Source organism: Heptranchias perlo, chromosome 1, assembly GCF_035084215.1.
Source record: "Heptranchias perlo isolate sHepPer1 chromosome 1, sHepPer1.hap1, whole genome shotgun sequence".
NCBI lineage: Eukaryota > Metazoa > Chordata > Chondrichthyes > Hexanchiformes > Hexanchidae > Heptranchias > Heptranchias perlo.
This window is the reverse complement of record NC_090325.1, coordinates 89,234,832-89,248,621: the sequence shown is the minus strand read 5'-3', so window position 1 is coordinate 89,248,621 and position 13,790 is coordinate 89,234,832. Positions and strand designations below refer to the sequence as shown.

The 13,790-nt window shown below is 42.8% G+C and overlaps 1 protein-coding gene across 6 annotated transcripts in view; it reads right to left on the bottom strand.

Annotated features, from left to right (window-relative positions):
* The window catches only part of LOC137333828 (BTB/POZ domain-containing protein KCTD8-like), a 247,316-nt gene that overhangs the window by 221,065 nt on the left and 12,461 nt on the right, over positions 1-13,790 (bottom strand). Inside the window, exon 2 of one of the 6 annotated variants that reach the window (XM_067998236.1) lies at positions 7,297-7,306. The exons of the other annotated variants lie outside the window; for them this stretch is intronic. Within the exon in view, the coding sequence (XP_067854337.1) occupies positions 7,297-7,306 (10 nt within the window). The remainder of the gene's footprint in view (positions 1-7,296; positions 7,307-13,790) is intronic. 6 annotated transcript variants of the gene reach the window in all.

Sequence of the window (13,790 nt, the reverse complement as noted above, 5' to 3'; positions counted from 1 at the left end):
TTTCCACCTTTCTACCTCTTCCCCCATCCCAAAAAAACCCCTCAAAAGATCATTCTTCAACCATCCCTTTGATCACCCCCTAATTCTTCTCCTATTACTGCTCAGCATCTGCCTCTGTGAAGCGCCTTGGGATATTTTCAACATTAAAGGTGTAATACACTTGTAAGTTGTTATTGAGGTTTAATACGCCATAAACTTAACCTGAACTGGGATTTTGCTGTCAGTGGAGAGAGATAAGAAAGATCACAACTGCCTTTGTACTTTCTCTGCCAATGGTTGCAAAGGACTTTGTCCAAGCTAAAATTAGCATCCACCAGAACCCCCAGATATTGATATGAGTCATATCTTGGTCAGAAGCCCTTGTATTTTCTAAACAATATCCTTTTGAGTGGCACAAACCATAATACCACATTTAGGGGCACCCACAAGGATGCCCCAGTAGTTAGCTTATTGTTCGAGATGGTGAGTGGAGTGGAGTGCACTAGATCCCCAGATGAATCTGCCAACAAAACATCTTCAGAGAGAAGCAATTCTTTAATAAAAAATGCCTGCAACATATGTTGTGAAACTGTCACTTATGATGCCATCCAATGCATTATTGATCACAAGATCGCACAAGATAGATACAGATATGAAAGGCAGCTTAACACATCCTAATTCATCTCGAAAGAAAGACGGCAATCCTTCTATCACAGCATCCAGCTATTTTTGAAATGATTCCAGGGTTTTTGCTTACATTACCCTACCTGGGAATCCATTCATAATTCTTTTTGTGAGAAAGAACTTCATGACATCAGTCCTAAATTTGCCTTTTAGCGGCTTGATTCTCTGCCCTCTTTGTTCCACTCACAATTAAATTTGAAGTATTATTCCAGATTTAACTTTTCTATGCCAATCAATTGTCATATATCTCTATGAAGCCTCTTTCAGTTACCTTCAGTTTACCTAGAAAGTTAAAAGAACTTGCATTTATACAGCACCTGATCACATTCTCAGGACATCCCAAAGCACTTCACAACCAATAAATTACTGTCCTAGGTACCTGAACTGGACACAATACTTAAAGTCAAAAGCAAAATACTGCGGATGCCGGAAATCTGAAATAAAAACAGAAAATGCTGGAGAAGCTCAGCAAGTCAGGCAGCATCTGCGGAGAAAGAAACAGAGTTAACGTTTCAGGCCAAATTCCAAGAGTACATTGGGTGAATGGTAGGCTTCAAGCCTCCAGGCCCAATAATATGACAAAAGGTCTTCAGCCTGAAATGTTAACTCTGTTTCTTTCTCCACAGATGCTGCCTGACTTGACAATACTTAAAGTCTTATCTAACCAGAGCACTGCACCTAAAGGCAATAAACAGAATGAGTGACAGCGGACAACTTTGCCGCACTCCTCTTTTGAGAGACACAGAGGCTAATAATGTGACGACCAGCAGCTGCTAAGTTGAAGCAAATCAGGCATCGGTTCCCCATGTTACTGGGCCTGGATGCTTGAAGCCTACCGTTCACCCAATGCACTCTGTGTCCCCTCATGCCAGCGTACAAACTGCATGTAAGGCTCATTAACGGCCCATAATAAATGTGCCTAAAGCACTTAAGCAGCGTTCCAGCACACAGCACTGAAGAAAAGGGCCAATGTAAAAAATATATTCATGAGGAGCCCTGACCTTGCTTGAGGGTCATCCAGCTTACCTTTCTTTCACTACTGAGCCTTAAAAGGCCAATTCTTCTCCAATACTTCCGTGCTCCCTTCTCTCCCTAAAGGACCTTTCTTCTTTAAGTGTCAGCAGTAGTTTATTTGCTGCTGACACCTCAAATCCCACCCTTGCTACACAGTGGGAACAACACTTTAATATTATAATTTTAGCGCAGTAGTGGTTGCATTATTGGTCCCAGTGAGTCTTCCATCTTGGACTTGGAGTACACATCCTGAATAAAATCTGAGAGTTGGTCATGTGTTCTAATGGCTCTCAGCTTCTGCATGAGAGCTGCATAAGGTTGGAAGCCTTATTAAAATTCATGCAAACAATGTAAGTGGCTTTATCCTGAGCCCTATGATGTCTAATGATCTTGTATAAAGCCACAACCTGCAATCCTCACAAGAACAAAATTCAGCCTGTATCTTTGTGACAATACAAAGCAGGTCAGGATCATACCAGATTGACAGAATAGTCAGTATTTTGTCCTTTCCTAAATAGTTGAGGTGCAGGGTTTTTTTAAAATTCAATTTATGATACTAGTATATCAAAATAAATTGGTTTCTTGACCATTTCAAGTCAGGTAAACTAAAATGCCAGTTTATAGCTAAGGATTATTACACAGGAATTGTTACTGTGAGTAGTGTATACCAATAAAGCTAAGCAGAAATCTAAAATAATTACTAATTGAACTTGTATCTTTTTATTGTGTAAAATAAACTTCCTGAGATAAATCTTTGCAGACAATTGGGACTAGCTTAGTGGTATAAACTGGGCGACATGGACATGTTGGGCCGAAGGGCCTGTTTCCATGTTGTAACTTCTACTTCTAAACCCTGAAAATCTGATTTCTATTTGCTGTTGCACTGCACAAATGGTTAGATCAAGTTTCCAATAAAACCCTTCACAGCACCTGATGCAAACCAACATTAAAAACAATTATGGACAAGGCAAGAAAGATAACATTACATTTCTCTAGCCTAATGGGTCAATTAGTATCATACAGAAATATAGATTTTAATGTTTTAGGCTAAGGGATGTGCGTCCAAATATCATTTTCTTCCTTCTCAACTTTAAAGTTTTTTGTTCCTATTATAAGAAAGCTCTATGCAGCATTAGAAGTTGTTGCTTTTCAGTATTTGATTTTTCCACTCTACCTGTTTCCTCAATCATTTTCCCCAACACGTAGTGACTAATTTGATGCAGTATTCTGGTCACAAAGCTTCGGTGAAATACTTGAGTTGTCTTGTTGTCTTGATTTAAATTTGAATTGTTTAATAGAATCCAGGAGTGCATACCATACAAGAAATTGAATGGCATGTGTATTTTGTGCAGGCGATTCCACTTGTTGAATAAATGTCACATTATTCCAGGCACTATGTGATGCTCTATTTAACTAATGGTTAAGTGACCGGAATCTAACATTTAAAAAGATGGTTTATAAAGAAAACAATTTAAACCAGATATCATTCTAGTTTAACTTCCACTGAACCTTTACCAAAGCTTTTATATCTCTTACCATGTGAGGGCACCATCTGTGCTAAATTAGCAAGAGTTAGCCTCAGTGATCCCATAGGCAAAGATGAAATTAGGAACATAGTTTTTGAGTGGTCTCCAGCGGTTCATTTAAGGACCACTGGTTAGGCCGCTTAACAACTGGTACAAATAAGAAAAGCGTTCCCATTTGTACCTGAAAATTGCAATGAGGGACCTACAACCTGCATAGAACGCTGATTTTTATAATCATGCAGCCTCCCACCGGAAACAGATGGGCAGGCTGCCTGCCTGTTTATGTCAAACAGGATTTGGGCATCAATGGGACGGCTGAGGTGACCCCCTAATTTTCAATTGTCGGCCGCCCATTTTGCAGACAAGAAACAGATGGCTAGCAGTTGAAAATCGTCCTCAATGTGTCAATGTAACACTCAAAAAGGATTAAGTTCAATTTTTAGAGAAATTTTACTTTAGGAATAATAATAATAATTTCCATTTTAGCACAGTCTGACAATGTTATCCAGTTAGAATATTATCAGGTGTAACGCTTACAACTCATTGAAAAACGAAATCAGCCTCTTACAATATTATCTTACCCTGGGGCCATTTCAGCCTCACTGTCGACAGCATTAGACCAGCCTGCTTCACATTAGAAATAATTTTGCAAATAGTTCATTCAAGTCAAAGTGGATTGTAAGCACCTCTTTTTCTATAACCCCAGTAGCAATATAGTACTGTATTTTACAATAACCACTGCTTGTACTTAAATTCCAGAATGAGCAATTATGATGAATTTTCTGTTCATAGTACAAAAGTGGTTCCCATTAGGATAATAGGTGTTCATCCTGGATCATTACTGTCTATTCTAGGATGGAAGTTATTTGTCCACAACTAAATACTTATTTTCAGATGGCTTCCATCTCTGCAATATGTACTAACAGATGTACAAGCTTAGAAGAGGGAAGGTGAACAGACAGTTTAGTTTAATTACTTTACACAGAGAATGGTGAATATATTGGAACAGAACAATAAAGGAGGGGGTGGCGATTTTAACCCTACCTGCCCAGCAGAAACCGGGTGGGTGGTCAGTCAAAATTGCCCAAGTCACTTAGCCACCCTGGAGTTGCCGGGAGCTGATCTCCTGCTATTTTAACCTGCTAAAGTGAACAGGTGGCAAGAACACCAGACCAAAGCCGACAGGGTCCTTTTTAACATATGTATTTTAAGCCCCGATGACGTTTTCGAGATCCGACTGCAATTTTTACTAGGAGGGGTGGTGAGTTTCCCATCAGGCCTGCCCAGCAAGGAAGTGGATTAGGGTCAGCTGAGGCCCAAAATGCTAAGTTTTCCCATTTTTTTAAGCTTTTCTTATGGGGCCAGAAGGAGCAGGCGTACTTCTCTGGGCCCCACAAGGAAAGCTTAGGCCTCCATTGCCACTATCTCACCACTGCCCCTGCCCCCCAATCTTGGGACCACCGGGAGATGGCCTAGCAGTCGATCCTGTCACTTACCTGCTGTCGGCAGGTGCCCTCTAGGTTGCAATTTTCCATTCCTTTTCGCTGATTTCCTGTCCGAATGGATGGGATGTTGACGGGCAGGATTTAATTGAGGCCCAGGAGTTAAAATAACCTGGGCCTCAATTTTGTAGCAGTAGTTGGGTTTCTAACTCACCCTGCTGCTCAATGACCAAAAACTGGCCTGCAGTTAAAATTGGGACCAGGGAAACAGTAGAGTCAGGTGGTTTCAGGAAAACTGCAGAGGAAACTGGATAGATATATGGCAGAGAAAGAAATTGAAGAGTATGATAGATAGACTAGTGCAGGAACATCCAAGTTCCCTCTATCCAGTCCTCAAAACCCTGGTCAGGTTGCTTTCTTTTTGTATCTTTTGCTGTTAGCTTGAACATTGTGAAATTCATGGCCATGGAGAATTGGAAAAGTCTGTTCTCTTTTTGGTGGATTTAGACTAATGGGGAAAGCAACCTTTTCAGCACCAATCATTCTGCAGCTGCTACCAATCCTCCAGGCTCAGGACGTTCAATAAGATTTTCCATTCCTTTAGAGACTTTGGGGAGAAGATCATTAGCAGCAGTGAAGATCCTGGAGGTGGAAGTAGCGGCAATCATGGTGAATGGTGGAGGCAAGCTGGGCGGGTGGCGGCGGAATAGTCAAAACTGGGTGACAGAAGACAGCAGGCGCTAGTGGAGAAAACCAGTCTGGGCAACAGAGGGTAACAGGCAGCAGTGGGGCATGCCTGGCCGGGTGGCAAAATATAGCAGATGGCAGTAGAGCAGAGCACACCAGGTCAGGAAGTGAAGAGGCATCAGAGGTGAGCAGAAGATGGAGAGGAGGGAGCACCAGCCAACATAAAGATAAATGAGGACTAAGCAGCCAGCCAAGATTTAGTATGGGAGTTTGAATTTTTGTGTATGAGGTTTTGGTTTTGTAACATCTGGTGGATTGATTTTTTTTTAATGTGTCGGCATTTGAATTTTTACAGATGGGTGCTTGACATTTTTCATGAGTGTCAGTAAGGAATAGTGTACACGATGTTGCCAACGCTCTCAAATCATGTGATTTTTTGGAAGTATTTTGTTTAAATGCGTAAATAATAAATGTGAAAATACTTTATTAGAAAAGAAAGTGATTGTCTTGGACATTGTATTCAGTCAGGATTCTGCCCAAACCACAAACAGTTTAGTCATCCATGGCTCACTCACTGGTTGTGGCCTATGGACCTGGCACCCCACTGCAAAAGGTTCAACATCATTGGAGTAGTATATGGTGAATCAGTCAGGTGGATCTCAGTGGTCTCTCCTGGTCCAATGTGCCTATCTGTAAATATACAAATAGGAACATTCTGGGCTAGAAATTGGGCTGTGTAGCGTCCGTTGTTTCGGCGCTACATGGCCTCTTGAAGTGGCAAGATGGCGTCTTGGCTGTGCACGCACGTTTCTAGCGTTACGTGCGCCGGATGTCATCTTGGTATAGGTAGTAGCAAATGCGCAAATACCGAACACCGGCAGCATGTAAAATAAGGAGAAAATAAATACAATCAGTGTGCAACGCTGATTTAAATTGAAAGATACCATTTTGGAACTTAACGCTCAACTCAATACAAAGTCTTAACCACGACCAGCATGTCTTAGCGTGCCTGGAGGACCCCCCACCCCCCACCCCACAACCAGGGCTATTTAAAGGAACCATGCAGGATTCACAGGTTAGTTGCTGGATTATTGCTTCTGGCTGCTAATGCATTTGTAACTGTTTTTGGAGGTCTCCTATACATGAATACTAGGATGCGGTGACATAGCCTAACACTTGGAGCCAGGACGAGCAGGAGTGAAGTTAGGAAACACTGCTACTCGCAAAGGCTGGGAGAAGTTTGCAACGCTAGTCTGCAAATGGCAGTTGATGCTAGCTCAATTGTGAATGTTAAATCTGAGATTGATAGATTTCTGTGAACCAAGGGTATTAAGGGATATGGGGCCAAGGCGGGTATATGGAGTTAGGTCACAGGTCCACCATGATCTCATTGAATGGTGGAACAGGCTTGAAGGGCTAAATGCCACTGCCACTTGCTGCCTCCTGTTATGCGCCACCCTCTCCTGCAAGAAAGCGGGATGTGTGTCTGGGTGATGTGCCTGTCATGGTTGAATAGTTGCCAGTGTGTGTGGCCTGTGAGTTGTGGGTGGGTGGCTTGGTAAAGTGGTAAAGTGTAAGGGTGAGAGGAAGCATTTGATTGGAAGGGTTGAGTACTGATGGAAAGAGTTTGTTGGTTTATGGGTGATGGGGGTGTAGTGCGTGGAGCAGTGGATGCGGCTAGTGGTGTAGTTGGTTGGTGACGCCACTTGACAGTTGACCTCACTCACCTTGATCACTCGTGTCAAAGCACTGAACTTCTTCCTGCACTGCATCCATGTTCGTGGTGTGCGCCTGACATTGACTTTGTCCCCTACTGCCTCCCACTGCCTTTTGGGCACATGTCTGGAGGGCCTCTTGAACCTCCCCCCACCCCCCCAACCCCGCGGATATAGGATGTCCCTCCTTCTGTCCACCTCTTGCACCAAGGCCTCTGGTGCATCAGCAGAGAACCTTGGTGCATGGACTCTCGCAGGCCTGGTATAAACTCAGATCGGCAGATTGGTGAGGTCTGGCATGCAGATTGGAGGATGTGAAATTTAGTAGTACGCAACCTTTATTCAATGTTTTAACATAATGCATCAGTTTGTAAGTCCAGGACCTGCATCTGTGTTTTACATGTGTAATGTCTGATCTCCATTCAGACTCTGTACAGACAGCAGACTTTTTTTTAGCATGTAACAGGTACTGGCTACCTTTAAGAGATTTTAAGAGACATCCTCCCTTTCAGAGATTGGGGCTCCCCTGCTGGTGGAAAGTGCACATTTACTTGCATCATGTTAGGCCTAGTTTTCGACGCCGCTGTCAGGTATGTCACCAGGCGCAGGTTAGTCACGGATCGCGTTATTCGCGCCCGGTTTTGGGGATAATCTAATTTAGCCCCATCTATGTTCCTGTCTGTTTATTTACTTAACAAAATAATATTAATCAATTACAGAAAATGTAAATCGTTTCAAAAAAGCCATTATTGACGATTGGAAGTTCTAGCATGTCTCAATCACTGTCCAAAATTAACCATAATTTTACTCATTAAATAGGCAAGGGATGGGAGAGACCATTTCCCCAGTGTAATGCTTCATGACTATGTAAAAATAAAAGACAACAGAAATAAATCCACTCCTAAAATCCCTCCTTCCTTAGGCTCCAGTCCTGTGAGCAGACAAACAATATTAACCCACCAATTGCTGGGCAACTAGAGAAAAAGCCCTTCACAGTCACAGAAATATCAATACAGAAGGAGGCCATTTGGCCCATTGTGCCTGTGCCAACGCTAGTCCTGATCACAGACTCCTGCACCCCAATTGTCTTACTGCACAGCAGCAGCGCAAGGAACAGTCAGTGCAATAAAATCCAATTTTTCACTCTCTGCCAAACCATAATGACTTAAAGGCACCAACACAATCGGGGATAGTTTAATTAATGTTTCCAATGGAAATCAGAACTTTTTTTCAGCAGAGCAACTCATAAGTAAGGTTAGTGATATAAAGTTAGATGGGCTTTTAAACACACCTGTATTAGAGAGTGGGGAGGACAGCAGACCAGGAACTGCAGAGATGGCAGTGGGAGGTCGGCAAGGAATGGAATATTTACATTCTTTCATATGCTGCTGGGCTACGACTACTTCTGTGCTCCCCCCTCAATATTCAAGCTGAGTACTATCCAACTATAAGTTGCAGTGCTGTGGTAGAACACCATGTTGTTAGCAAAGTTGGCAAATACAGTACTACAGCCAGACCTGAACAAGGAGCAAGTCACAGCCATAGCAGCACTGTTCTATCTGCATATCTTGATTGACAAATACAAATCCCATAGCACTCTTTGTGAGAATAGGAGCCAACCCTGTTGTTTTAGCTAATATTCCTCTTGGTAAGTATTCCTTTTTACAGATGTCTGACACATGCAGACATCCATCACTGTGTTTCAGAGGCTTCAAACCAGGCTTCAGGCAGTTTATCTTTGATGCTATGGAATGCACACACACTCTCTCTCCCGTTGGGATATACCGACTCACATAAATCCAGAGAGCTTAGGTGCAGGTTGGCAACAGCCAATGCTTCAAGACTTCAAGTGTGCACAGTGATACTGCTGGAGTTTAACCAGCTGAAACCATACAGGTAACCAGCACAGAAAACAGGTAAATGTCCTGTTGATATCCAGCTAGGATCACCCTACCCATTAGTGCATTGGCTTGCAAGATTATCTGTTACCTGGAGCTGAATTGAGAAGAATTCCAACCTTCCTAGTGATAGCTTTACCTCTCCATGTTTCATTAGTGAGTTAGGCTGACTGGTCAACATCAACAGTGCCCTAGAGTATTGCGACCTGTCTGGATCAGGCATTGGATTACCTAATCTGCTATCAGGTTTACTCTGTTCCAATCATCCAGATCCAGCCATGTCATCACATCTCGAATGAAAGCAATAGCATTTTCTATGAGGTAGTTAGAGATGGGAATTTGAAATGAAAAGAGTGAGGCAGGGAAAAAGACAACCATGAATAGACAGACATAGAATAGAATAGACAGAATATGAGAAAATTATACTCAACTCCAAGGAAAAATGAAAGAAATTTGAGGAGGAAATACAAAAATAGTAAAGTAAAAATGCCAAATGTTAGATGAATTAGGAGAAGAGAAACTAAGTAAAACATTGATTGAAAAATGATGAAGTCGTGAACTCCAACTGGGTTGTCCAATCCTCCTTTGGCCTGTATAAACTGTACATCATTTGATTGTAATTTTTAAATTAATATATTATTTTGCACAGATCTATTGAACTGTACCTATTAAAACTCTGTGAAGGGATTAAGTTTAAACCAACCTCAGATTAGAAACCCAGGAGTCAGCAGTGATTAGTGATTAACCATACAGAAGTCTACTCATAGAATCATAGAATCATAGAAGTTACAACATGGAAACAGGCCCTTCGGCCCAACATGTCCATGTCGCCCAGTTTATACCACTAAGCTAGTCCCAATTGCCTGCACTTGGTCCATATCCCTCTATACCCATCTTACCCATACAACTGTCCAAATGCTTTTTAAAAGACAAAATTGTACCCGCCTCTACTACTGCCTCTGGCAGCTCGTTCCAGACACTCACCACCCTTTGAGTGAAAAAATTGCCCCTCTGGACCCTTTTGTATCTCTCCCCTCTCACCTTAAATCTATGTCCCCTCGTTATAGACTCCCCTACCTTTGGGAAAAGATTTTGACTATCTACCTTATCTATGCCCCTCATTATTTTATAGACTTCTATAAGATCACCCCTAAACCTCCTACTCTCCAGGGAAAAAAGTCCCAGTCTATCTAACCTCTCCCTGTAAGTCAAACCATCAAGTCCCGGTAGCATCCTAGTAAATCTTTTCTGCACTCTTTCTAGTTTAATAATATCCTTTCTATAATAGGGTGACCAGAACTGTACACAGTATTCCAAGTGTGGCCTTACTAATGTCCTGTACAACTTCAACAAGACATCCCAACTCCTGTATTCAATGTTCTGACCAATGGAACCAAGCATGCCGAATGCCTTCTTCACCACCCTATCCACCTGTGACTCCACTTTCAAGGAGCTATAAACCTGTACTCCTAGATCTCTTTGTTCTATAACTCTCACCAACGCCCTACCATTAACGGAGTAGGTCCTGGCCCGATTCGATCTACCAAAATGCATCACCTCACATTTATCTAAATTAAACTCCATCTGCCATTCATCGGCCCACTGGCCCAATTTATCAAGGTCCCGTTGCAATCCTAGATAACCGTCTTCACTGTCCACAATGCCACCAATCTTGGTGTCATCTGCAAACTTACTAACCATGCCTCCTAAATTCTCATCCAAATCATTAATATAAATAACAAATAACAGCGGACCCAGCACCGATCCCTGAGGCACACCGCTGGACACAGGCCTCCAGTTTGAAAAACAACCCTCTACAACCACCCTCTGTCTTCTGTCGTCAAGCCAATTTTGTATCCAATTGGCTACCTCACCTTGGATCCCATGAGATTTAACCTTATGTAACAACCTACCATGCGGTACCTTGTCAAAGGCTTTGCTGAAGTCCATGTAGACCACGTCTACTGCACAGCCCTCATCTATCTTCTTGGTTACCCCTTCAAAAAACTCAATCAAATTCGTGAGACATGATTTTCCTCTCACAAAACCATGCTGACTGTTCCTAATCAGTCCCTGCCTCTCCAAATGCCTGTAGATCCTGTCCCTCAGAATACCCTCTAACAACTTACCCACTACAGATGTCAGGCTCACCGGTCTGTAGTTCCCAGGCTTTTCCCTGCCGCCCTTCTTAAACAAAGGCACAACATTTGCTACCGTCCAATCTTCAGGCACCTCACCTGTAGCTGTCGATGATTCAAATATCTCTGCTAGGGGACCCGCAATTTCCTCCCTAACCTCCCATAACGTCCTGGGATACATTTCATCAGGTCCCGGAGATTTATCTACCTTGATGCGCGTTAAGACTTCCAGCACCTCCCTCTCTGTAATATGTACACTCCTCAAGACATCACTATTTATTTCCCCAAGTTCCCTAACATCCATGCCTTTCTCAACTGTAAATACCGATGTGAAATATTCATTCAGGATCTCACCCATCTCTTGTGGTTCCGCACATAGATGACCTTGTTGATCCTTAAGAGGCCCTACTCTCTCCCTAGTTACTCTTTTGCCCTTTATGTATTTGTAGAAGCTCTTTGGATTTTCCTTTGCCTTATCTGCCAAAACAATCTCATGTCCCCTTTTTGCCCTTCTGATTTCTCTCTTAACTCTACTCCGGCAATCTCTATACTCTTCAAGGGATCCACTTGATCCCAGCTGTCTATGCATGTCATATGCCTCCTTCTTCTTTTTGACTAGGGCTTCAATCTCTCGAGTCATCCAAGGTTCCCTACTTCTACCAGCCTTGCCCTTCACTTTATAAGGAATGTGCTTACCCTGAACCCTGGTTAACACACTTTTGAAAGCCTCCCACTTACCAGACGTCCCTTTGCCTGCCAACAGACTCTCCCAATCAACTTCTGAAAGTTCCTGTCTAATACCATCAAAATTGGCCTTTCCCCAATTTAGAATTTTAACTTTTGGGCCAGACCTATCATTCTCCATAGCTATCTTAAAACTAATGGAATTATGATCACTGGTCCCAAAGTGATCCCTCACTAACACTTCTGTCACCTGCCCTTCCTTATTTCCCAAGAGGAGGTCAAGTTTTGCCCCCTCTCTCGTCGGGCCATCCACATACTGAATGAGAAATTCCTCCTGAATACACTCAACAAATTTCTCTCCATCCAAGCCCCTAATGTTATGGCTGTCCCAGTCAATGTTGGGAACGTTAAAGTCCCCTACTATTACCACCCTATTTTTCTTGCAGCTGTCTGTAATCTCCTTACATATTTGCTTCTCAATTTCCTGTTGACTATTTGGGGGTCTGTAGTACAATCCTATCAAAGTGATCTCTCCCTTCTTATTTTTCAGTTCTACCCATATAGACTCAGTGGGTGAACCCTCGGATATATCCTCTCTCACTACTGCCGTGATGTTCTCCCTAATCAAGAACGCAACTCCTCCTCCTCTCTTACCTCCTGCTCTATCTTTCCTATAGCATCTGTACCCTGGAACATTGAGCTGCCAGTCCTGACCCTCCCTTAGCCATGTTTCAGTAATAGCTATAACATCCCAGTCCCATGTACCCATCCATGCCCTGAGTTCATCTGCCTTGCCCATCAGACTTCTTGCATTGAAATAAATGCAGTTTAATCTAGGCTTCCCTTGGTCTTTGCCCTGCTTTCTCAGACCATCTGTCCGGTCATGTTCTGTACACTCTCCCTTACTGCCTTTTGTTTCTGTCACCACTTTACTTCCCACTGACTTCCTGCATCGGTTCCCATCCCCCTGCCACATTAGTTTAAACCCTCCCCAACAGCACTAGCAAACACTCCCCCTAGGACATTGGTTCCAGTCCTGCCCAGATGCAGACCGTCCAATTTGTACTGGTCCCACCTCCCCCAGAACCGGTTCCAATGGCCCAGGAATTTGAATCCCTCCCTCTTGCACCATTACTCATCATGAAAGTATCCAAATAAATAGCCATGACCTGGTAGTGTAGTGATCTAAAGGAGTGCTGGTGCCCTCTATGATTTCAGTACTGTTCCAGTGTAGGATCAACAGAACAACTGACAGAAATCCAATAAATGGACTAATATAAAGAGTAAATGATTGAATGCTGCCAATCATTTAAAACTGCATGATATTGATCCTGGTACAAACTCCACTTTGAACAATCATATCTCTGTGATTGTTAGAATAACCATTCCTGCAAATTTTATATTGGAGTAAGAGATCACGAGCTGAAAGTGTGGAGTGTGAAGTGTGGGGCACTCTCTGTCCTTTATTGAAGCATGAAGCAACTCAGACATTCACTGAGCCATAATAACTCCTGAACTGATTGTTCCCTAACTAAGCAAGCTGGCATTGGGATCTGGTGGCCCCCAGCAATGTTCGAACAGGCTACCCTACTCAGCCTGTTTCTTTTAATGATTATTGTTGCTCTGTTTTTATTGAGGTTTGCAGCCACATTTTTATTTCTGTGCCCTATTATAATTAATGACTGGCTCCAAGTAGCAGTAAAGTATAACTGATGAGAATAGCAACGCCTGCTTGTTGCAGGATATCTCCCACATATCACATAAAATTGTATTAAGCAATATGGGAAATAGTCACAAACTGGAACAAACTGAATCTGACCATCAATAGCAGACGGCAGCCAGATTGTAATGCCATCAAGGTCAGGATAATAACAAATGTTAGCTTCTACTTCATTCAATCTGATTCTATCCCCATGTTGCTGAGAAACCCTCGTACTGAATACAAGCCTCCCTTCGGTTGTGACGTATCCCCGACTGCAATATTTACCAGGAGGCTGTGGGACCCCAGTGCACCGGGCTCTCT